Genomic DNA, 26030 nt, shown 5'->3' on the forward strand with positions numbered 1-26030 from the left:
CATTTATTGACTGACATGTTGTCCCCATGTTGAGAGGAATACAGTGCAAAGATATTGTGTGCGCTGTGTAAGCAATGATGGTTATTGTAGTTCTAGACTAAATGTGAACATGCATTTACTCATCTCACTTGCACAAAAACATTCAGTATTCCTCAAAATGAATAAAAACAGTGAAATGCAATCTCAGAATTTTTGCAAACCTGTAATAATTAACTATATTAAATTACACAAATATACTTTATGTATTTAATCTCAATTATTAACCAATGTCTTTGCTGCTGACCTTCAATTCAACCATACTAATAAGCAAAAAATACTTTAGATTAGATTTAGAAATAAGAACTAGAACTTCCTTCTCCTGTATCCTATTCTTCTTAAATCCAGAACGACAGAACATCTGAAAGGTTTGTTTGAGCTGCGCCCTCTACTGTACAGGTGTAAATATGCTTTTCCTTCAGCCTAAGGCTTATTAATTTCACTTTTGGTGTGAAAGGGCCTTTTTGCCAAAAATAGAACTTTTTTGTTGTTATTAAAAAACAAACAAACAAGCCCAGCCCCGGTGAGAAAAAGTAACGCAAAAGTAAAGTAACGCATTACTTTTCATAAAAAGTAACGAAGTAACGCAATTAGTTACTTTTTTAGGGAGTAACGCAATATTGTAATGCATTACTTTTAAAAGTAACTTTCCCCAACACTGTATATATATATATATATATATATATATATATATATATATATATATATATATATATATAATTAAAATAATAATAAAGAAAAACATAATTAAATTAAGTTCACGGTTCTCTGATGTCAGTTAATGGTCACATGACATACAGGTAAACAAATAATAAATTTCTTCTTTTATTAGTAAGTGTTTTATTTTGAATTTTGCATCTGAGCATCTGTGGGATCCTCAAACAGAAGGTGGAGGAGCGCAAGGTCTCTAACATCCACCGGCTCCGTGATGTCGTCATCAGTGGAAGAGGATCCAGTGGAAACCTGTGAAGCTCTGGTGAACTCCATGACCAAGAGAGTTACGGCAGTGCTGGAAAATAATGGTGGCCACACAGAATATTGACACTTTGGGCCCAATTTGGATATTTTCACTCACATCAGGGATGTACTCACTTTTGTGGCCAGCGGTTTAGACATTAATGGCTGTGTGTTGAGTTATTTTGAGGGGACAACAAATTTACAAGCTGTGCACTCACTACTTTACATTGTAGCATTTCTAGTGTCATTTCTTCAGTGTTGTCACATGAAAAGATATAATAAAATATTTACAAAAATGTGAGGGGTGTACTCACTTCTGTGAGATACTGTATATACCTTTAATTTGGAGAAGGAGAAACTGGAGAAGTGTCTTTAATGCATCAGACATGTGTCACTTTGCTCACAGCTGATTGGTCCAGTTTCAGTTTGAGATGTCTTACCCAGAACACACGGTTATGAACGCCCGTGAACGCATTTTAATGATGGGTTCATTAATGATGAGTTCATTATTATTCTTAATAAAAAACACAACAACACAAAACAATACAAATGACAAACTCGCTTAAATAGGCGCTTTTACATTTCTCTTTGAAACCAAATTTTCCTCCATCATCTTGTCAGTCAAAGGTGAGGCGAAATGGGCAAAGTGAGGTGCGACTCTCGTTCAGCCCACTTTGAATTGAGCAGACGCGTTTAGTTCTGTAACTGAATAGTCACATGCAGAATAAAGAAATAAAATATTAAGTTTTATTTCAATATTATTTAGTCTATTTGTTTGATTTTTAATGATTTAATTATAATTTAATTAATTGCTTGTCATCAACTTGCAATTCCCTCGCAAACCCCCGTTTGGTAAACCCTGTTTTGTTATTTTAAATTCATTCCTTGGTGACGCGTCATGCAGCCAAGCTACATCGCGTTTATTTTGTTTTTCTTTTTTTATTTAAAATATTCACAAACTTGTTAACTATATCATGAATTATAAGATATTTTCCGATTGTCAAATATGTGGAAGTGAATGTGTTTTGTTTAAACGCCTTTACTGATCAGGTTAGTTGACAAAACAGAGGATCTGTCGGATTTACATTACATAAATTCATCCATTTTTCCCGAAATAAACGTAAGTGGCTGGTGAACTGGGATAAGAGAGTAAACTTTGTTTCACACGCATTGTATCTGATATGAATAAACAACTTTGTCAAATTATAATTTAAAGCATTATCGCAGCTTCCATATGAGTGTATGGAATCTGCATTTAACAAACTATAAATGTCGTTTTTATATATAGCCTAGACCTCATTCAGACGTCTGAAACCTCAAATAAACATGTGGTTGAAAACTGAATAGTTGTGAAATATGAAAAGCACAGAGCGCGTCAATCTCTGGCTCAGCGAAAGCAGGTTTGAATTTAGCAGTGGCGTATTGAACGTTCTCATCACACCGGTGTTATGTTAACGTTAAAAAAAGTTAAAATAGATCGGGTGAATGGGGACAAATTGAAACTGAGGGGGCACAAATCAGATCTGCGGGGGCAATGCCCCCCTTTGCCCCCTCGTGGCGCCAGGCCTCTATGGGCAGAGTAATGTATGGCCAGGCTTATTAACTTTATTAATTGCTTATCTCCTGAAGTGCCATTTTTCAGCATGCTATTCAGCACATGCTTTCCTCCCATTTCACTGGATAAGGTTGGAGTGTAGGGTAGGTTTAGGGTTTAGCATTGGCTGTAGCATTGCGTAGGAAATCAGCACTGTGATTGACATGACCAATGAAATCTTTAGAATTGGCTGCAGGGTGGAGTTTATGCTGAACTGGATTGTGGGAAAAAAAACATGCATGTGTGTCATGTGCCTCTCTGTCAATTGGAGGAAGTTACGCCCTATTTTGGAGCTCCAACAAATATTAAGAAATCTCAAGGCTGCAGCGATACTCTTCTAAAAAACTGACTACTTTCTTGGTGCCTAAAACCCAGGGTTGGCAGAAACTAAACTGAATACCTGGCTAGCCCTGGTTTACATTGTTATAACTTTGTTATTATTCTAAATTGGTTGTTGTTGTTGTGTCAGACCTGCAGGTGGAGACACAGCAGAGAGTGAAAGAGGGAGATTCAGTCACTCTGACATGTAAAAGCAGCTGCTCTCTGACTGAAAAAACAACATTCATCTGGTACAGAAACACACAGAGATTCACTGAAGGAATTGTGAAAGAGAATCAGCTTCATCTGCAGTCAGTCAGTCGTTCTGATACTGGAAACTACAGATGTGCTGTAAGAGGACATGATCATCTGATCTCTCCACCTGTTTATCTTAAAGTTGAATGTGAGTACAAACTGATTCAAGAGTCTGTGTTTAAAGATTCTTCATGAATCCAAGGTTGATACATCAGTAAATATAAAAGTCAAAACATAATACAGAAAACAATACATAATGGCTCACAAGAATGATTTAAAAATATATTAATGAATAAAGACAAAGAAAAGTAACGGTAATCAGGTAGGGCAGCTAGAGAAACACCTGTTCAAAATGACAATGGAGAACATTAAATACAAGATTATTTAACAGCCAATGAGAGAGAACGCCATTGAGGCCAGTTTATCAGAAATCCCTGATGATGTCACACTGCTCCCATGGATTGGGGATCCTCTCTCACGGCCACCTAAAGACTCAAAATAAATATTACACAGACACTCTTTCAGGTTCATCTGTCTCACGTGTGAAATGATCTTCATGATCTTCTTGTTTCAGGGGTTCAGAGAGCTGCTCTGCACTCAGTTTCTGGGATCATGGCGGGATGTGGAGGATTGATCTTCATCATCATCATCATCATCATCATCATTGTGTTCATAAAGTGAGTGAATGTTGAGCAGCTCCTGAATTAAATTACTTAAAAAAAATGAACATGAATGAAGAATTTGTTGAACTTTGCACAATCAAAAATTTTAAATATAACATGACATTTTTAGTACTTTCTTTTATTTATTTTTTCTTCAGGAAGAAGAGGAGAGATGGTGGAACTGAAATTATTGGACAAAATCAGGCAAGTTTGATGATTCATATCTGAATCTACAATGACATGGATATTATATTTAACTAGAAAATACAAGACTTGTAAGATCATGTACTGCTGCTTGACAAATATTTGACATGAAGACAATCTGTAACTCACAGTCACATGTGTTTCTGAATGATTGATCTGTTGTTATATTTCTGTGATATTTTATGTGATGAAACTGCAGGAGGATCGCTCTGACAGATCAGCAGAAACGGCTCTGACCAATGACACTGCACTGTATTCACTCGTATCAGCCAATCAGAGGGATGATCTGTATGCCAACGTTAAAGCAAAGAAACCCGAACGCTCCGGGAGAAAACAAGCAGAAACAGACTCTGGAGATGTTGGAGAGGTTCAGTATGCCAGTGTCCATCACTTCAAGAACAAAGACATGAAGAAGACTGAAGAGAACGACTGTCAGACCATTGAGACGCATCATCCATCTGAAGCCAACAGGTGAGAAACCATTCATTCATCTGAACCCCAATAAAACATGATCAGTGCTGAATCAGAGCTCACATTTTGTTGAGATGTTGGATTGTCATCTGCTGGTGGGACTTTCTGAAATGCCATATTGATATATTTATTTCTCCCCAGATCTGAGGACATCATCTACAGCTCAGTCAAATGAAGAACATGTGATCAGAGCCACAGTCTGTTAATGTTGAGTCCAGGTCATGTTTCCATCTCCCGCTCCTTTTGATTTCACCAATTTACACTTTTATGGGACCATTTTGCTGTCGCTGCCTGTTTAGCCCCATCCACAGATTCATGCATCTATGCAGAAACCAAACGATAAAGATGGCACCAAAGACAACAAGACGCTGTGCAGTGCCAAGTTCTGGAAAAATGTAGTTCCAAACGTAGGATCGGGAGGAGCCTCAACATTCAGACCTGTCAATCATCATTACGAGTGTTTATAAAGGCTTTTAGGATAGATTTTAAAGTCCTACTCATCACATACAAAGCTCATAATAGACAAGGACATAACTATATTACTATCTCTCTCATGAATTATATTCCACCAATAACTTTACTGGAGGTCCAGAACTATTAACGAAAGAAAACTGGTGATGCGGCCTTTGCTAATTATGCCCACAAACTGTGGAAAATCAAGCTGAACACGCAATAATCTGAGATGAACAGCTGCTTCATCACGGACACATGAACAGCAGAAGACATTTGTGAGTTTAGTTTAGACTGAATGTAAATATCACTTCATCCAGGACTGTTTTTTGTTTTCTGTGTAATAAAGTATCACAATATAATATGAAAAACCGCTTCAGTGCATGAGTGAACTGTCTGAATGAATCAAACTGAATCGCAAACAATTTCAGGCATTTTTTTCCCAAAGCCGAATTAGATCAATAGCAATTAATTCACAAATGGCGTGTTCTGATTCAAAACAGCTCATAGAAAACACACATTATATGATTGCTGAAATTAAAAGCAAAAATGTAAAAAAACTAATGATAAAAATTCAAGGGTCAAGAGCCAAACTAAAACAAACACTGATCTCCAAACGATGAGTTAAATTAAATAATTAAATCTCAATATCTAAATCTCTGTTAATTCATAATAAGAGTTTCTGTTAACGTGTGACAGAAATAAAGTCAGTCTGGTTAGTATAGGCTGTAATGCTGTTTTGGAGTGGGAAACTTCCCGCTAACAGTGTTTCACTGAACATTATTAGACTGTTTTTAGAGAATGAAAATCAATTTAGTAGAACAAAATCAAAACTTGCCACTAAAAAAAATACTAGAACAAAAACATTTCTAGCTGGGTTTGCTTGATCTTAAAAGACTGTATTTATTTTAAAATAATTTATATCTTTGTTCAAATTTCAATAGCATGTGTTGTGCTGTAGTTCTGTGAATAAAACCAACATCTAAATCTTCTTCTAGAAACCAGAAACTCATTGGGATAGAAGAATACATAATGTTTAACTCATTTATTACCAGGTTTGAATTTAATTCAATGGTGTGTGTCCTGAATTACATGAGAGAGTAAAACTTGCATGTAAATGTTGTTCTATAACAAGACACACACTTTGAAAATTGACATGTCAAACCAGTGGCGGCACAATGCCGGGGCTTGACCCACCAGAAATCTGCTCTACTCTCAGTGTAACTTTCATTAGAAATAATAAAGTCATTAAAAACCTTAAAAAAAAAACCTAAAAAAAACCCTAACAAACAAACAAAAAAAAACAAGTATTAATAAACGTGCCTTTAAAAATGTTTTTTAATGGGGAAGTCAATCACACGCTCAGGTACGGCACACAGGAATAGCTATTATATTAAACTCCTCATCAACGGTGATCATTTGAAAAACAGAATTTAGAAAATCTTCCTTGTATTTCATTTTCTTCTCACTCCGGCACAGTGGGTGGTTACATGAGAATACCTGGACTTATTTGTAATATTATGTTCATTGTTTGTTTTAATACCAGTGTCTGATCTTGTTAGTTGTGTTTTATGCAATCAGGGAAAAACTGAGTTTCAAGTCACTAGGATTCATTTTCACCTTCAGTATTTTAAACTTTAAGAGCAAAATGACCACATTTTAAACATTTTATCATCATTTACTCAATGTTTCTGAAGTGTGACATGATAACATATTTTATATGAATATGTAACAGTTAAATGTGTTTTAGCTTATTGTGTAAGATTTAAGCCTCATTCTTACTGAAATCATCCAATGAATTTTATAATAAATAGATAAAATAAACATATTTTACAGTCAGTTGGTTTTAAGTTTACATAAAATATTTGTTTTGTTTTTGCTTCCCATTTTGCTTTGGCCTCAAAAGTGGATTAGATGAATTTGGCAGATGTTAATCTCCCATCCTGACTGTGTAACACGTGACTCGTGCATTTAAATACATTATATTTATAATTCATATGACGTATCATCATATATTCTATTAACATGATTGGTTTATAAACACATAGTGAACAATACAGAAAAAATACAACTTTGATAACCTTTATTGCTTCTAAAATCAGCATGTAAAAGAATCAGATGAAAAAGCAGCTGCTGTAATGGGCAATAATGTGCACTACATCTTTTTAGCCACTAGATGTCAGTAAAGTCAATGGAAGTCTAGAAAAGGTTTGAGTAATGAATCTAGTTCCTCCATTTTGAGAGGCTGTTCACAGCAGAGCCATGGGTGGAGCGTGAAGTCCAGCTCCTCCTCTCTGAATGTAATTTGGTGTAATGGGCGGAGCTAGAAGGTCAAACCACACCCTAACCCGACCCATTACTCCATCCCTCCACCCATTAGATCCACAGAGCTGGAGATGGAGGTCATTTGGCTCTCCAGTGAGCACCACTTGTCCATTTTTGGGAGTTAAATAGATCCGTTAGTGATGTACTAATGTTTTTGAAGACTATTTTTCCTGTATCTGTCATCAGTCTGGTGTCTCAGTGCTTGTGTTTTCTGTCAGAAACTGGCACTGACCCACTTAAACACAATGTAGTTGCTGATAGTTAAGACTGTTATTCATGGGTGTGTGTGTCACCCACTGCTGTATGTGTTAAACACAGAGTTTGTGTGAGAAAGAGGAAGTGAAACTAAGAGTGGTAAAGCTTGACCTCTGATGCTGCTCAGACGCTCCTGCAGACATGATGAACATCTTTAACTGTTCTTTCTCAAAGCAAACATCTTTCACATATTCTCTCACAAAGATTTAACAATAGTGAGCTCTACAGAGATAAAGCTTGTGTTTGACATCTGGAGACATTAACTCTCTTCTCCAGTTGTTCTTGTGTAGTTGAGATGACGGTCACACATCACCAGGAAGAGGAAGACCAACATTTAGCTTGCACTTTATAAAGTGTGAAAACTGCAGGCGTTTGACGGCTTAAACTGATGATGATTTTGTCATTTGTGCGTCGACACTGACACACTGACACTGCAGAGCGGTAAGAACATTTTCACCATTATTGTTTATGAGTTAAAATCATTCAGTAGGGCTACGACTGATATTTATCAAACTGTTTTAGGTGAATGTTGATTCTGATGAAGTGATTTGAACTCCAGAAGCTCAATATCTGTTGTAGATTCATGTGTAAATATTGTGTGAAGCTCTTTAGACACACGAGGCCTGACATGAGAAACATCATCAGTTCACGTCAAGCCTTCAATGAGCCGTGAATTATTCTGAAATCATCATGTGCTTTATCTGTCAAATAGAGTTTGTGATGTTGTATAGAGATGAGGCTCATAATGTGATAATTGTCAGTTTTCTGATTGCAGAAGTCACTATGGTGTCGTCTCTCATAAAGTCTCTTCCTCTGATCGTAGTGATCATGACTGCGGGTGAGTCTTCAGTTTCACTCACTATACAGATATTTGAACAAAAGATGATTGAGATCTTCACACTTACAAACTGACATCAGTGTTTTACTGTCAGCTGACATAAAAATATGGTCAAAAGTGAAAAGTTATTTGTCTAAAACACCAGAAAGCCTCTTAATTTCTCATTTCTGTGTTTCAGAGGTTGATGCTCTGAAGGATTGGGGAGTGAATTACAGCACTTCATATGTTTGTGCATTAAAGGGATCAACAGTGAAAATATCCTGTACTTTAAAATATCCTTCGTGGTCATGAGATCAGAACAGCCTTTCTGGACCAAACCTGCTGTAACTGCTGATGGAGAATCACCTGATGTGTGTTAAATGATCCAGGAGAAGAGACAGGAAGAGTTTCAGTATCAGAGTAAATATAAAGACACTTCCAGCATCACTTTGACGGATGTAACAGAAGCTGATAAACACGTCTACTACTGCAGATTTACTACAAACACTGCTGGTGGAAAATGGACGGGGATTCCTGGAGTTCAGCTTGACGTCACAGGTAAAACTAGTGAACTCTCAGAAATAGACCAGAGAAACACACAAACACACAAACACTTTCTTTTGTTACTGAATCTGACGAATGACCTTCTTTATTTGTTGGAACACAAAAGGAGATATTTTATAAAATGTCCTGATCGCTCTTGTTCATATAATGACAGCAAGCCGGCAGAGGCAGTGTGATGCTTTGGGCAATGTTCTGCTGAGAAACCTTGGGTCCTGCCATCCATGTGGATGTTACTTTGACACATATCACCTTCCTAAGCACTGTTGCAGACCATGTACACCCTTTCATGATCACGGTATTTCCTGGTGGCTGTGGTCTCTTTCAGCAGGATAATGCTCCCTAGATTTCTGCTTCATTAGGGCCCAAAAACATCGTATCATTGAAACATTCATTTGCCGTTAAGTTGCTTTGAAACAATGGCTGTGTTCACACTCTCAGTTTTGGGAATGACAACCACATTTACTTACAGGTGTGAGTCTGGAAATGTCCCGTTCACACAGCAGCGTCTCGAATACTGTCTGTATGAATGACAAATTAAGCCCATATTCTCTTACCAGTAACCACAGTGACAGTCACCGAAGTAATGTCAAAGTTGGTGATGGTTAAAACTGAATTTGGTTATCACTCCCATAAATAACCAAACTGTGTGTGTACATAACTGTAATAAGGATTCAAATACAAGATTGACAGCCGTATTCTGTTGCTGAGTGAACATGGCCTACATGAACTGTGAAAAGATCTATACATGAGAGAATTATAAAACATGAATTTAAATGAACAATCATGAACAGGATGTTTTTTTCCTCCTTTGGTGTCCTGGAAAAGAAAGTCGTGCTGCCTTACATCAAAACCATAAATAATGACTGGATTTTTATTATTGTGTGAACTCTCACTTTAAGCTGACAGTGAATCAGATGTTGTTGTTGTTGTGTCAGACCTGCAGGTGGAGACACAGCAGAGAGTGAAAGAGGGAGATTCAGTCACTCTGACATGTAAAAGCAGCTGCTCTCTGACTGAACAAACAACATTCATCTGGTACAGAAACACACAGAGATTCACTGAAGGAATTGTGAAAGAGAATCAGCTTCATCTGTGGTCAGTCAGTCGTTCTGATGCTGGAAACTATCAGTGTGAAATAAGAGGACATGAACATCTGCTCTCTCCTGCTGTTTATCTTCATGTTGATTGTGAGTACAAACTGATTCATTCACATCAATGAAATATTTTACGATTTTTTTTTTTAATTTTTAAATCCCAACAAGTTATGATAACTCATATTAATTTTGGAAGCCGATTGCCTCTATCCATTTAAGTAACCATTAATTATGAGAACTGTGAACATATTTCATTTGAGTTTACTATGAAAAGTATTGTCCTAATATACAGTTTATCTCCATTCAAATACTTTCATTAGCTGAAATTTATACCTGCTAATGCTAAAAATATTAATAAAAAACTTGTATGCTGAACTAAGTCGGATACATTTTTATGCAAAAAGAAAGAAAACATGCGCATAAACTGCAATGGAAACACCAAATAAATTCCTTGATGCAAGTCATAAAAACCATAACTTTGTGATAGGACGGCATAACTGGACCAACCAGTAGGGTTGCCACCTTCAATACAGAAAAATAAGGGACGCCTGCCGCAGCGGGGGCCACACCCCTCTGGGCCACGATGACCACAGTCCCGATGGCGTGCCAGTGGTGGTATATCATAACTTAAAATATGTTTTCATAAAAATATTAAGATTGATACCATTGGACATTATAATAAGATATCTGCTATTGAAATCAGTGTGAACAGATGCAGTCTCTCACTATCACAACTTAAGTGGTCATATTGAATACACAGCTATGACAATAATAAACATAGGCCAACAAAGTGTGACTGAGACCACAAAAAATAAGCTTTTGGAGGAACTTGTGAGATGTGAACCATATTTTATTAACTTATTAAATTAACAGATCCATAACTTCGTAATTATAAATTAAACAAATTGTAAATTGTCATTTGTTGTGAACAAAGATTTTGGCTAAAATATTTGTCATTGTTTGCAGTAACACCATCCAAACAGTGAAACCACACCTAAATAACAGTAAATGACATAATATCTACAAACATTTCTTATTTAAGTAAAACACTTAACAACATTTTTATTATTGGTAAGTAAATATATTTATGTATTTATTTATTCCATTTTATTGTCTATTGTTAATTCTATAGTATTGAATGATGCAATTATTTAAATTGTTTAAGCATAACAAATAGTTGTTTATTTTATTCACATAGGTACTATATTTTGATTAAATATGTATTAAATATATATCTCTTATCTCTTATTAAAGTAATGCTTATGTGTCTGACTGTACAAATTAACCTTAATAAACAAATCATACCATAACATGATTAATGTACATTATTAACATTATTTCTTAATAGGCAGCATATGAAATCTAACGTTATCAATCAAAAACTTGAGTTGATAAAAAACAAAACAAAAATAAAACATTACACTATCTGCCTCAGGAGAGAACCGGCGAGACGGCGTCCCGCCCTCCTCTGACTCTGATTGGCCGTGATTCACGGCCCGTGAACCTGAAACAAACCAATCAAACCATGATGGCAGCGAGTATTACCCAATCAGGGGCAGAATAGGACACGTCTTCACACAATGATTTGCATGGGATGCTGCATAATATGGACCTATGTAAAATACGGGACAAATCGCGTCCCGTATTGATTATTTGATACGGGACGCGTCATTTTGGCTGTAAATACGGGACGAATCCGTATTTCACGGGACGGGTGGCAACCCTACCAACCAGCCGACTGATCTAATTTCACTGCATCTGAAATGCTGTTTTGGTCGTTCTGTAACGCCTGAACAAATCTGTGGTTTTGTGTAATTTTTGTGTAAAACACCAGCATCTGAATGCAAGATATCATGACAGCGTTTATTGTGTTTCATCTGCGCACTCTGAGGCGCAAATTATTTATTATATATGAAAATTATTATATGCAGTGGCTTCTACTGCAGCAACTTCCATTTTTCTTAGTGATAGCTATTTAGCGCCAGTTTATCAGGAAGTGATGATTTTGTTTTCTTCGGCTCACTGGATGTTAAAGCTGCTGTAGGTAACTTTTGTAAAAAAATTTTTTTTACATATTTGTTAAACCTGACATTATGTCCTGACAGTAGAATATGAGACAGATAATCTGTGAAAAAATCAAGCTCCTCTGGCTCCTCCCAGTGGTCCTATTGCCATTTGCAGAAATACACCGCTCCCGGTAAGAAACAACCAATCAGAGCCAGGAGGAGTGTCTTAGCAGTGTCAATCAATCAAGCTCGCGTGCGCGCTGATCTCACCCCTCCCATGCACAGCGCCAGCGCATACAGGCTTCAAGATTACCGGTGTGCCGCAGCTTTGCTTATGGCGGAAAAACAATCCAAACTGTCAATTCCTCGAGTGGCACCTGCTCATAAAATAAAGACGGGTAAACGGAAAAAGACATATGACGATGATAAAAAAGCCAAAAAGAAAGAATTAGATAGAGCCCGAAATAAAACGAGGGTAAATATCGGAGCGGCTTTTCCGAGGTGGAGGGAGCTACGTGTCCTGAACGGATTAAAAACCGATGCAGAGTCAGCCACATTTCTGCTTGACAAGTAAGTATCCCTGCTTGATTTGTTTAATTTTTTAAGAACTACACAACTAAGATAATTTCAAAACAGGACTGACAAATTATGTATGGCGTGGTTTCTTGTAGATTTCAGGGTGGTCCTTTGCATATAACATCGTTTTATTTCGCCATAAGCAAAGCTGCGGCACACCGGTAATCTTGAATTTGACGCCTGTACACTGTGCATGAGAGGAGTGTGATCAGCGCGCACGAGAGCTTGATTGATTGACACTGCTAAGACACTCCTCCTGGCTCTGATTGGTTGTTTCTTACCGGGAGCGGTGTATTTCTGCAAATGGCAATAGGACCACTGGGAGGAGCCAGAGGAGCTTGATTTTTTCACAGATTATCTGTCTCATATTCTACTGTCAGGACATAATGTCAGGTTTAACAAATATGTAAAAAATATTTTTTTACAAAAGTTACCTACAGCAGCTTTAACGCTGCTTTATTCGCAAATGTTTTATGAGATATTCCAAATTTGCGTGTGAGAAGGAATAGCGACTGTAGAAAGCAAAAGCCAAATCCCAGACATTTTGGGAGATATAGAAATCCTGGCCAGATGCGTTTTTGGGTCCAAAAAGAGGACATATCCAGGGAAAAAGAGGACATATGGTCACCCTAGTTATCCCCCTAAAACTCAGACACAACAGAAACCCTTTTAAATCCCAATAACATTAAACACTATCAGATCTGTCCCTAGATTGATCTTGTGCAAAACATAAAATAACACTTAATTTGAACATTTACTCTCCTTTCAGAGGGTGAAGCAAAGCATGCTGGGAACTAGAAACAGTTTGAGTCCTGCACACCCCTACTAGACACAAACTGAAATCTCTGATAGTGTGTTTGAAAGTGCAGAAGAAAATGAAAGATTTCAGTTTTTGTTGCTGAAAGTCTTTAATTATTTTCCTCATTTCTGTGTTTCAGGGGTTTATGGTCAGCGGTATCAGGGAGTGAATTACAGCCCTTCATATGTTTGTGCATTAAAGGGATCAACAGTGAAAATATCCTGTACTTTAACATATCCTCAGAGTTATAAGATCAAAACAGTCATGTGGACCAAAACTGTTACTGATGGAGAATCACCTGATCTGTGTTCAGATCCAGAGAAGAGAGGAGGGATTGAGTGTTTGAGTAATGATAAAGACACTTCCAGCATCACTTTGACGAATGTAAGAGAAGCTGATAAACACGTCTACTACTGCAGATTTACAGATTATTGGAATAAAAGATGGACAGTGATTCCTGGAGCTTGGCTTGATGTCACAGGTACAGTGACCTTGCAGAAATAGGAACATTTTTATGTAAGGCCCGCCCAATCGGCCCAACGACGGTTTCCCACAGGACGGGGAAGGTTTCTTGTGCGTTCAGTCTTTTCAGCGTGGCAAAGTAGTTTAATTCCAAGTAATCTTTTATCTGACTCCATGTTATTATGACCTCGAATTTAGTTTAGAATGTCAGTTGATTATTGGTCATTTGTATAATAATTTGGCTTTACATTTGAATATTCTATTTAACTCTTTACTCTTACTGTACTTGTTCATTCGGTTCTCAGAGTTGCACAGGGTCCTTGCACTGGCCATTCATTAATATGCGGGCCCATGATCACAAACTCGCCAGTCTTGGTCACTAGACAGAGGTAATTGACTATACTGTTTAGAAGGCCGCTTTCATGCTTGCTCTATCTAAAAGTATTTGTTTAGTCCCCATAGATCTGTATACACTTGAATTAGAGTAACACTAACTTCTAGTCAGAGGTCACAACCACTACTACAGATAAGCCGACCAATATTACTTCTCTGATAGTAGCTTTGGTTTAGTTATGCCATGGTTTCCCATGTACACTTAGCTAGAGTAACATTACATTAAACAGAGGTAAGGCTCACCCTATTTAGGCTGGTCGATCAACATTTTGTTGTCCTAAACGGAAATTCCCTTTTTAGCCTTTACAGTCTAAGTACACTTGAACTAATGTTGAGCGTTAGAATGCCAAACTCTTAAAACCTTTAATACCTTTGATTTACTTCCATGTAGATGAGACCATTGTACCAGTTACACTGAGACATTTCAAACGATACAAAACATGTATAGCATTCTGTGATGATTGTTCACATTACACCATATATATTGTGGGTGAATTTCAGGTCATCTCTGCATGTAGAGAGAAGAGATGGGGGAAGAGGGGGTGAAGGAAGGCAAATGTAGATTAAGGCAATGCTGAGGTGTGATTGCATCAGTGTGATTGCATCGCGGATGGGGATGCTAATTTTGCAAGAGAGAGTTCAAATGTTAATTTCCTTTGTTTTCTCAAAGAGTAGCCCTTTCTTGGTCCAGGCACTCCGACATCAGTCTTACATTTATTATCTTTTGAATAAACTATCATCTGTGCCACAGAAACATAAAGCTTTATATTATATGAATGCTGTCTGAAGTGCTTCGGTTTAGTGTTTTAATATTATTATATTAGTATTATCACAATGAATCAGTTGTTGTTGTTGTTGTGTCAGACCTGCAGGTGGAGACACAGCAGAGAGTGAAAGAGGGAGATTTAGTCACTCTGACATGTAAAAGCAGCTGCTCTCTGACTGAACAAACAATATTCATCTGGTATATAAGCACATACAGATTCACTGAAGGAATTGAGAAAGAGAATCAGCTTCATCTGCAGTCAGTCAGTCGTTCTGATGCTGGATACTATCAGTGTGCTGTAAGAGGATATGATCATCTGATCTCTCCTGCTGTTTATCTTAATGTTGAATGTGAGTACAAACTGATTCACTAATATTTACTGGTGGACAGTAACGACCAGCTAACAGAATTTTGTTATAAGAATGTTCTCCAAATATTCAATATCTGGGAACATAAAAAAAAATCCAATTTTCTTGATGTTAGAATAACATTTTTTTTAAAAGGTATATTAAGGTGAAAGAACTCAAAAATTAAAATTACAGGTGTCCTTGAATTAAATATTGAATTTACCTCGGCATAGCTGAATAACAAGAGTTCAGTACATGGAAAAGACATACAGTGAGTCTCAAACTCCATTGTTTCCTCCTTCTTATATAAATCTCATTTGTTTAAATGACCTAAATGACGTAACAGTCGGGGTGTACGCCCCCAATATTTGCATATGCCAGCTCATGTTCAAGCATTAGACAAGGGCAGAACGTCTGGATCTGTGCACAGCTGAATCATCAGACTAGGTAAGCAAGCAAGAACAATAGCGAAAAATGGCAGATGGAGCAATAATAACTGACATGATCCATGATAACATGATATTTTTAGTGATATTTGTGAATTGTCTTTCTAAATGTTTCGTTAGCATGTTGCTAATGTACTGTTAAATGTGGTTAAAGTTACCATCGTTTATTACTGTATTCTAGGGCTGGGCGATATGGCTGAAAACTGTATCACGATATCAGTGTTTCATATCGGTCGATATCGATAATTATTGATATTTTTTATGACCCATTTAAAATATGGACCAGGAGAAAAATATATTACATTTAAACATTTTTATTTTAAACTTAACCTTCCTCTGATCATAATCCCCTCAGTTATTAAGACAGAAATGTCAACAACCATGGAAAACTCAAATAATTAAAATGTAAACATAAGTCTAAAGTAGGGTGACTGACCACCCGTCCCGCATTTTGCGGGACAGTCCCGAAATTAGGAGCTTTGTCCCGCAAGACATAAGTAGTGTCCCGCATTTCATTTATGTCTATAATTTTTTAATCCCTGAAATTACAATACCACAGTAAGAAATATAATAAAAACTGTGAGAATTTATATCTATTAAATCTATTTGTGCCGTCATATTCTAGCTGTGAAAATAACCAACCAGCGCAATCATAGAGAGAGGTTTTCCCGCTGATGACAACTGAGTGGACAGCGCAAAGAGCAGGCCTCATCAGAGTCAGTAAACACAACTACACCAGAAAGGATTTCATCTTCCGTACTGGATAAGAACCTCAAGAGCTGCTCAAAGCTGCCCAAATCGATGATTTAAAGCATGTAATCATCCATCCTGATGTTAAATATTTCCAACGAACGGCGGCGATCAAGCGCCACACACGGAAATGGTCGAGCACCTACAGAAAAATGAGATATTCTCCATTTGTTTTAACCAATACAAAATTGCAAAATTCAGACACGACTTTCTTCTCACGTTAATATTTCATTTAATGCGAGTTCTATGGCGTTATTATATTGAAAAATGTCGAGCGCGCATTAAATGCGCGAGCAATCTCTCTCACAGGCGGATTCCCTTCCACAAAACTGAACGCGCGCGCTCTCGCTCAGATATCAAATCTGCGCGCTCAAACTTTTGTCCTCCTGCATGTGCAGCCGTGAATCTAGAATGGTCTTCTCTCCAGGATTTAATGTTGCCATAAGCGCAACATTATAGTGTGGGCACCCACCGGCAGAAACATTAATCGGCGCATATGCCAAGTTTGCCAACACAATGTAAATCAATATTTACACAGTGTAATGTAAATTTATCTGTCTCATGTGTCCCGCAAAATCACATCTACTGTCCTGCAACAGATCAATAGTCAGGTGGTCACCCTAGTCTAAAGTCACAATGAATACTTTTCCTCTTTTATTTACAATTGCCTCGCTCGCTGCTGCACTCATTTTCTGCTTATCAGTCGCCGGTTACTGAAGAGGAATCCAGCATGAGACAATGATATGGCGCAACCAAAATTGATACTGTTACATGATTGGCTGTTAGCGTGTCACTCCTTACGTTTCTAGGTTACCATAGAGCGAGTGCCTTTGTTAATGCAACCAAACATGCTTTGCAACATCTGTTTTCTTCAGTGCCCAAGGAAGTCGACCGGAAGTTGAAGTCGGCCGGGTGCCGCCATCTTGTAGCAGAACTTCACTTGCGTTAGCATCCCCATTGACTCCCATTCATTTTGGCGTCACTTTGACAGTGAATAACTTTACATCTGAGGCGTTTAAAGACTCCATTTGTCCATTATTTATTTCTAAAGATACACAACAATGTATAAAGGGCTCCATTACCTTCTATGTTACATTATGGCCCCGTAGAAACAGTTTTTTGTAAAAATAGGCTAACGATTGCGTCATAACCACTCGACTCTCTGTCGCACAGTAGAGAAATTACCGTACAGACAGGAGGAGAAGCTCGCAGGCAATAGTATGCATTAACTTAATATGGCGTACTGGCGTTACATTTTAAAATACTATACAAAATAATTAATCAGAATACTTACTCCTGCTCACTCACGCCAAAGAACTCCCCGCTCAAGCTCGCCGTCTCTGCAAGATTAACGATGGCAGTTTGCACGCACAGCTACTAGAAGATTTACATCTGTCAGACAGGTTGCTGACGTCATCAAGCTTAGTTTGAGTCTGCGCGTCAGAAACGGAAGTGCTAAAAATCGCTAAAAATGGGCTTCACTTGTCTCAATTGAGTTCCAATGGGGTCGCTGTGTCCATTTCTTTTACTGTCTATGGTTTTCTTCCGACGAAGAATAAAAAATATGGAACGTTTTATCGAACACATTTTTTATTGATATCGATCGTTATCGTTTTATCGCCCAGCCCTACTGTATTCACGGAGACAAGAGAGTCATCGCTATTTTCATTTTTAAACACTTGCAGTCTGTATAATTCATAAACACAACTTCATTCTTTATAAATCTCTCCAACAGTGTGTAATGTTAGCTTTAGCCACGGAGCACTATCAAACTCATGCAGAATCAAATGTAAACATCCAAATAAATACTATACTCACATGATCCAATGTATGCATGCAGCATGCATGACTAACACTTTGTAAAGATCCATTTTGAGGGTTTTATTAGCTGTGTGAACTTTGTTTATGCACTGTTTAAGGCAAGCGCGAGCTCCGGGGGCGGGGGGAGCACGAGAATTAAAGGGGCCGTAACCTATATATCGGTGCATAGTTAATGATGCCCCAAAATAGGCAGTTAAAAAAATGAATTAAAAAAAAATCTATGGGGTATTTTGAGCTGAAACTTCACAGACACATTCGGGGGACACCTTAGACTTGTATTACATCTTTTAAAAAGAAGTTCTAGGGCACCTTTAAACATTGTAGGAACGTTGATTTGTAACATTCCAAGAACATGAAAATGTTCAGTTTCCTTAATGTTAGTAGAATGTTATTTAAAGGTTAGTATGATGTTCCTGAAACATTCTTTCAATCATTCAAACACCTGCTGTGAACAAGCACTGAAACCTTATTCTGAAATGAAGAAATCATCACATGCTCTGAAAAGCAAAAGCAGTGTCCAATTTATGAATGAACTGATTCTTTTCAATGAACCTGATAAATTACTTCGCACCAAAAAATTCTTTCACGAATTGAACTGATCCACAGATGTTCTCGAGTCAACAACTCATTGATTTGTGTGTTTCCACAGGTGGGGTAAAATGCCCCACTCTGACAAAGCCATTTGCTTTATACATTTAAGCAGTTTTAGCTTAAATTGAAAAAGACAAGCCAAAATAGCAGTAGATAAATATGAATGTTTATTTATAACCATACCAGTCAATATTGTAAGTTGATGCTAGTTGAGTTAGTTGATGCTAACTGTCTAGCTATATAGATAGACTTCACATGAAGTCAGTTTTCTCTCAGGTACTTCCCCAGTTAAGGCTTCATAGTGAATACTTCAACATCACACTTGTCCAGTGGTGTATAAAGTACTCGAAAACCATACTTGAGTAAAAGTATAGATATCTTACCAGAAAATGACTGAGTCACAAAAAGTCAAAGTCACAATTTAGAATGTTACTTGAGTAAAAGTTTTAAAGCATGTGATATTTTTTTTTCTTAAGTACGAAAAGTATTTTTTTATATATATATTAAACACTTAAACACTTATATTAAATACTTAAGTATTGAAAGTAAAAGTACAGGTAAATGTAAAATATAAAAGGAGCAAAAAAAATATATATATTAAAAATTGTTCTATACACAGTTTGAGCAAGATTGTGTTCAGTTTTAACTCTCTTACATTTTGTTTCTTTGTATTAAAAAAATGGCTAAATGTTTATTATAATTTTAAAATATAAAAAATACTATTATTAATTATATATTGATCGTTCATGCTAATTCATAGTTCATTATAACTAATGTAAGAGACATCTTCAAAATGTTAAAATATAAATGTTGAAATTAAAAATGAACAATACTTTTATTAACCTTATTTAATGTTACAAATGGACTCTTATTGCAAAGTGTTACCATTTCATATAAATCCAAACAGTCATGCTTAAAAATTACCATCTTTACACACAAAAGCTCCCACCCTTTTCTCTCTTTATTTACTTCCTTTGGGCTCCATCTTTAGGAAACATGGTGTTTCTTTCCATTGTTACGCAGATGATATGCAAATCTATCTGCCTGTAACAAGGAAAGAAACATGTGCTCTACATACTCTATTAGCGTGTCTATACGATGTTAAATCATGGCTTTCCAAAAAATGTTCTTCTCCTGAACTCAGATAAAATAGAAGTTATTGTCTTCAGCCCCTCTGACTCCAGAACACAAAATCCAATTGATCTTGAGTCATTAAATTAGTTTATCTCTCCCCAAATGAGGAATCTGGGAGTGGTAATTGACAACTGCTTGAAATTTGACAAATAAGTACTGTTGTTGGTTCAAGTTTTTTCTATCTTCGTTCTCTATCGAAAATCAAATCCTTGCTTTTGGAGGGCTCTTTAGAGACTGCAATCCATGCCTTCATTACATCACGACTGGACTATTGCAACTCCCTATATTACGGGATCTCAAAGACCCAAATTTCTAGATTACAAGTAATTCAAAATGCTGCAGCTAGATTTCTGAATAGGCGTAAAAGATTCGATCACATTACGCCCCTCCTGAGATCACATTGGTTACCTACCCATTACAGAATTGAGTATAAAATCCTACTACTTGTTTATAAATCTTTGAATAATCTAGTTTCTTCCTATCTGACTAATTTACTTCACCCTTACACTCCTGTGAGAGGACTAAGATCGGAGGGAAAATTACTCCTAAAAATCCCCAGAACCCACCTAAAGACAAGGGGTAATCAAGCTTTTAAAGTGGCTGGCTCCACACTCTGGAACAATCTTCCTAATTTTAACTTCCGCATTTTGTATGTAATATGTAGGCATGTGTGTGTATGTATGTATGTGTATAATATTTTTGTATTGACTTCCAGACATGTTGATCTGGTTTATCAATGAAGAAATGTTTTCTGGAAACACCCAAAATTGCTGATAAAGAAGCAACTCAACAGAAGTCAAGAGCTCAACTAAAACAAACATTGATCTCCATGGTGACAACCTCAAACATTTTTCATAAGATAACATCTAAACTTCTTTTAATTCTCAATAAGAGCTTGTAGACGTATCACAGAAATAAAGTAGGTATGTTAGTAAGAATTGAAGCTGGTTGTGGCGTCATTTCACCAGAAGCCAGCGTATGGCAGACCCTGATGACGTCATCCAATCTTACTCCGTCGACATGACAGTCCCACTTTCTTCACACAACTTTTTCCAGCACTTAGTTCAAAGCTCAAATAATATGATTTTTGTTCATCCTGCAAAGATTGTACTCGTTTGTAAAACTAAAAGTCAATCAATCAAAAATCGCAACCAATCAGAACACAGTGTGCGCAGGCTCTCGTGGTATTTGCATGGCACCAGAGATTAAAGGTGCCCTAGAATGCTTTTTCACAAGATGTAATATAAGTCTAAGGTGCCCCCTGAATGTGTCTGTGAAGTTTCAGCTCAAAATACCCCATAGATTTTTTTAATTCATTTTTTAACTGCCTATTTTGGGGCGTCATTAAATATGCGCCGATTCAGCGTGTGTCCCCTTTAAATGTTCGCTCTCCCCGCCCCCAAGCTTGCAACTCTATAATACATTGCATAAACAAAGTTCACGCAGCTAATATAACCCTCTAAAGGCATCTTTACACAGAAAAAGCGGCACAGAAACCAACTCTGAAGCGGCATAAAATCACAAAAATGTGCATTTACACAGACTGTTTAATGCTCCTCTGAAGCGGCATAAATGCATTTACACAGGAATTAAAATCGCGGGAAACAATGCTTTGAACATAAGTTTTTCAAAACTAACAGTTTTAACAAAATTAATTTAAAAATAATTAAATAATAAACAATGAAATATAACTCGAAATAAAAAAAAAATATGAAAATTTAAAGTAGTAAACTGCGTGCTATATCTCACGCTTTGATGTTTGTCATAATACAAATTGAACGATGCAACAAAAAATTATTCATTATTACACCGGGTAGTTCACAACAGGATTAAAAGAGGTCGAACATTTTTTTTTTCTTTTTCAAAGAGACAGAAACAACAAATGATGCTAGCATTTGCGTATATCAGGCAGCAGCAGATCACCAGATAGACCGTCGTGTGTGGGTGAAATATCGTCCTCAAGGAGATGATTTTTGGAATATAATATAACAGTAGCCTACACAATCACAGTGACGCCGATTGTGTTAAGCATTTACCTTATCTGGGAAAAATGTAGCAGCGCGTTGATCTGACAGTCTCCTCATGGGAAGATTACAAACGGCGAAAGCCAATTGATGCCCCCGGAAGCTGGTAATGCTGTTTGTGGAGTTGTTTAATCAGATCTTCAGAGATTTAATGTCTTTTATCTTCAGTTCATCTAAGGCTGTGGCTGAAGAAAGTTGTAGTTTGGAGAATATTTAGAGAATGTTCTTAAAATCAAAGTCTGTTAGCTGTGTTGACACCAGTTTAGATGTAGATTTGCTCTTTTTTCATCGCTGTTTTATATATATATTTCATGTAGATCCTCCAAAGAGTGTCTCAGTGTCCATCAGTCCGTCTGGTGAAATAGTGTCAGGAGATTCAGTGACTCTGAACTGCAGCAGTGATTCAAACCCTCCTGCTCTGAACTTCAGCTGGTTTAAGGAGGATGAAACCTCAGCTGTTGGATCTGGACAGAGTTTCAGCATCTCCAGCTTTAGCTCCAGTTTCAGTGGACGCTTCTACTGTGAGGCTCAGAATAAATATGGATCTCAGAGATCAGCGTCTGTTTCTCTCACTGTTAAAGGTATTTTCTATAAACAGACACTCTTTCAGGTTCATCTGTCTCACGTGTGAAATGATCTTCATGATCCTCTTGTTTCAGGGGTTCAGAGAGCTGCTCTGCACTCAGTTTCTGGGATTGTGGCAGGATGTGGAGGATTGATCTTCATCATCATCATCATCATCATCATTGTGTTCATAAAGTGAGTGAAGTTTATCTGCTCACTAAATCTATTCACTAAAAAATCTACAAAAATCAATCTCACATCTAAAGTAAATGGACTCTATTTAAATCCTTTTCTTTTTTAAATATATTTTTACTTTTTTACTTTTTTAATAGTTTTCTGTCTGTTTTCAGGATGAAGAAGAGGAGAGAAGGTGGAAATGAAGACGTGAATCAAAAGCAGGCGAGTCGACAAACACACTCCATCTACAACTGAAACACAGTGTGATTGTATTGTTGTATTGAACTATGAATACAATAGTGTACATGAAGCAATATAAGTGTAGAAATCTCTCTCTATAGATGGCTGACGCGAGTGACGATACATACACAGCTCTGGATCCAGCGTCCAGAACATCTGCTGACATTTACAGCACAATCACAGTCAGTAAATGTCTCCAACACTTTTTACAGTCAGATTCAGCAGATCCACACATAAACAGGCTGTTTGTTGATCTGTCTCTCACAGTCTGTTCAGTCCAGAGCTCCTGATGACACCTACACGGCTCTTGAGCTTCAGTCCAGATCTTCTGAATATGAGACTCTAGCAGTGACTTCAGCAGATCCACATTAAACTCTCCTCACTGTATTACTGCTAATATGAAACAACTGAAGCTCCTCAGAAACTGCCCATCATTATCAGCTCATGAACATCATTTCATCATCAATAACATTCTGATTTATTAAACTGTGTATATTGTAATTGAGCTTATAAGAGTTTGCAGAATATTTTTTTTTTCTATTAGTCTTGTAAATCTATATTTTAGCCTGCATGTCACATTTTATGTTTGTGCTTCATAAGCAAATGCATTTTAGGAGAAAATTTGTGCAATTCAAATATTTAAAGTAACATCATAATAACTTGTAATCATACTTTAGTTTCTGCTTCACTGGAGTATTAAAATTGAATTTATGTTTGGTAATTTCACAGCTAAGCAGTATTTTCATGTTAAACTCAGTTCAGTCTGAATCTGATTGTATTAAAGTCTCAGTTTCTCTGTCATGTCTGACGCTCTGTTGACTGGATTTTATTCTACTGTATCTTTACTGGAGGAACTTAATCATTTTTGTAGTGTTTAAAAGACTGAGATCTCAAATAAACATTTCTCTCATAGCTGCTGTTTATTTTATTATTATAACTGACATTATAACTGATATTTCATGTGTGACATCTAGAGTCATACTAATAAACTCAGCCAACAGGTTTTATAAAGTGGACAAAATGTAAAAGTTTGAACAAAATGTAAATACTCAAACAGTGAACCAGAATAGTTAATAATTAATATTAATTGTAAAGTTACATCAGCAGAGACAAGCGATTATCACATGAAGAAAGAGAAAGATTATGAGATCAAATAATATACATGCATGAATCTTGCACAGTAAAACCAGTACCATGGATCAAGAAAATTAACCAGTTTTTCGATTACATCCCGACTTCAAACCCGTTTCTCTCCCTATGATAATGTGGTGCAGTTACATGTATCTTCCTCTAGATGGCGCTCAGGTCGGTGAGGCTGTAGAGGTGTGCAGAGACGCGCTGTCCGAGGTGCTGATCATTCACTCTTCAACTGCTGGAAAGATCATCTGTTACATAAAAAAGAGGGGCACAAACATGTCGGACTCGATTAAGTTCCCTCGGACTGCTTAATAAAACACTTCTATTAAAAGCAGAGTAAGTGGAGTTGAGTTGGTGAAGACGCCGGAAGTATTTTCACACAAGTTTAGGTATTTCCTCCAGTTTTGACTGACAGCATAAGATTAATAAACTTCAATTTACAGACTTTCAATTTACACCTTCTGTGAGTCTTCTTACCAATGTATCTATCATCATGTGCATTGGTATCTTGATCTCTGTAGCCAAACATATTTGCTTGAGTTTGACTGTATATATAGCAAAAACGGAAAGAGAAAGAGGAAGGAGCACATTGACGCAGAGAAGTGTTAAATGTTCTCCAGTGGGTCACATCTGTAGCTTCAGCAGGATTTCAGTGTTCTATTGTATTCTCTGTGTTCGAACGAATGCATCAGAACGCGTTTGTGTTTTTATTTGAACTTGACACGCGTCTTAATAACAGTTGTGTTCATGTGTTCATCTAACGCACGTGTACACTAGAGTCATGTGACTGGAGGAGGAGCATTTACACCCAAACTGAGGAAATGAAGAGAGACAGGAAGTCAAACAAACTTTGAAATAAAGTTCTCACGGTCCAGCCTGATCGGTTCTCTTTCATTTGATCTTATTTGAGTCCTGCAGGTTCCAGTAAATCAAGGTAGGACAGTTCTCTGAATATTTCAAATAGATTAATCTACAGTTTCAGAGCAGACTGACTTTGACTGATTGTTGTTTCTCTCTGATGAAAATGATCAATGTTTCTGAAATCACACAAAAACACTTCAGTCTTACATGTGTGTGATTTTAATCATCTGCTCGATGTCTTCCAGAATGTTTCGTCTTTTCTCTCTGATTTCTCTGATTGTGATTCCTGGTGAGTCTGAAGCAAAACCTTATTAGAAATGATTGAGTTCTTGCTCTGATTATAAACATGTTGAATATCCACAATATCATGTTGCTGTTGTTTTAGTATTATTATAGTGATGAATATGCATTTTAAAATCTGTATTTGCCCGTTTTATATTTTCCAGGGATTTGCAGTCAGAGATGGGAGGTTCAGTACTCAAATATGTTGAAATATGTCCTAAAGGGCTCAACAACAAGTTTCGCAGGCACTTATAGACAGCCAGATCTTCTCACTGTGACTGAGACATTTTGGACCATAAACCCAGTTAAAGACAAGGAATTAATCAATCTGTTGACTCTTCCAGATTACAGAGACAGAGTTCAGTACTTCGACAATAAAAACAAAACAGCCTTTCTCACTCTCAGTAATGTGAGACATGATGAAGGATGAAGGAATGTACTATCTCAGATTCATGACAAATAAAGAAAGAGAAAAATATCTTGGTTATCCTGGGATTGAGCTCAGAGTCACAGGTACAGTCAAACTGATATTGCACTGACAGATTTGACTCTGTTCTTTCATATAAATATAAAATCTGTTTGTCTGTGATTTCAGAGCTCAGAGTGGAGATTCCTGAAGAAGTCGTTGAGAAAGATTCACCTGTTTTATTCT

General features: G+C 36.9%; 1 protein-coding gene across 4 annotated transcripts in view; it reads left to right on the forward strand.

Annotated features, from left to right (window-relative positions):
• Nucleotides 1–26030, forward strand: part of LOC125271688 (sialoadhesin-like) — a 105567-nt gene that overhangs the window by 9563 nt on the left and 69974 nt on the right. For all 4 annotated transcript variants that reach the window (XR_007185692.1, XM_048195848.1, XM_048195847.1 and 1 more), the window contains 2 exons: nt 9844–10095; nt 13523–13864. Coding sequence is in view for 3 of the 4 variants with exons in the window: in XM_048195848.1 (XP_048051805.1) it covers nt 9844–10095; nt 13523–13864 (594 nt within the window). In the remaining variant the exon portion in view is untranslated. The remainder of the gene's footprint in view (nt 1–9843; nt 10096–13522; nt 13865–26030) is intronic.

The sequence above is a fragment of the Megalobrama amblycephala genome, linkage group LG7 (assembly GCF_018812025.1).
Source record: "Megalobrama amblycephala isolate DHTTF-2021 linkage group LG7, ASM1881202v1, whole genome shotgun sequence".
NCBI classification, from domain to species: domain Eukaryota; kingdom Metazoa; phylum Chordata; class Actinopteri; order Cypriniformes; family Xenocyprididae; genus Megalobrama; species Megalobrama amblycephala.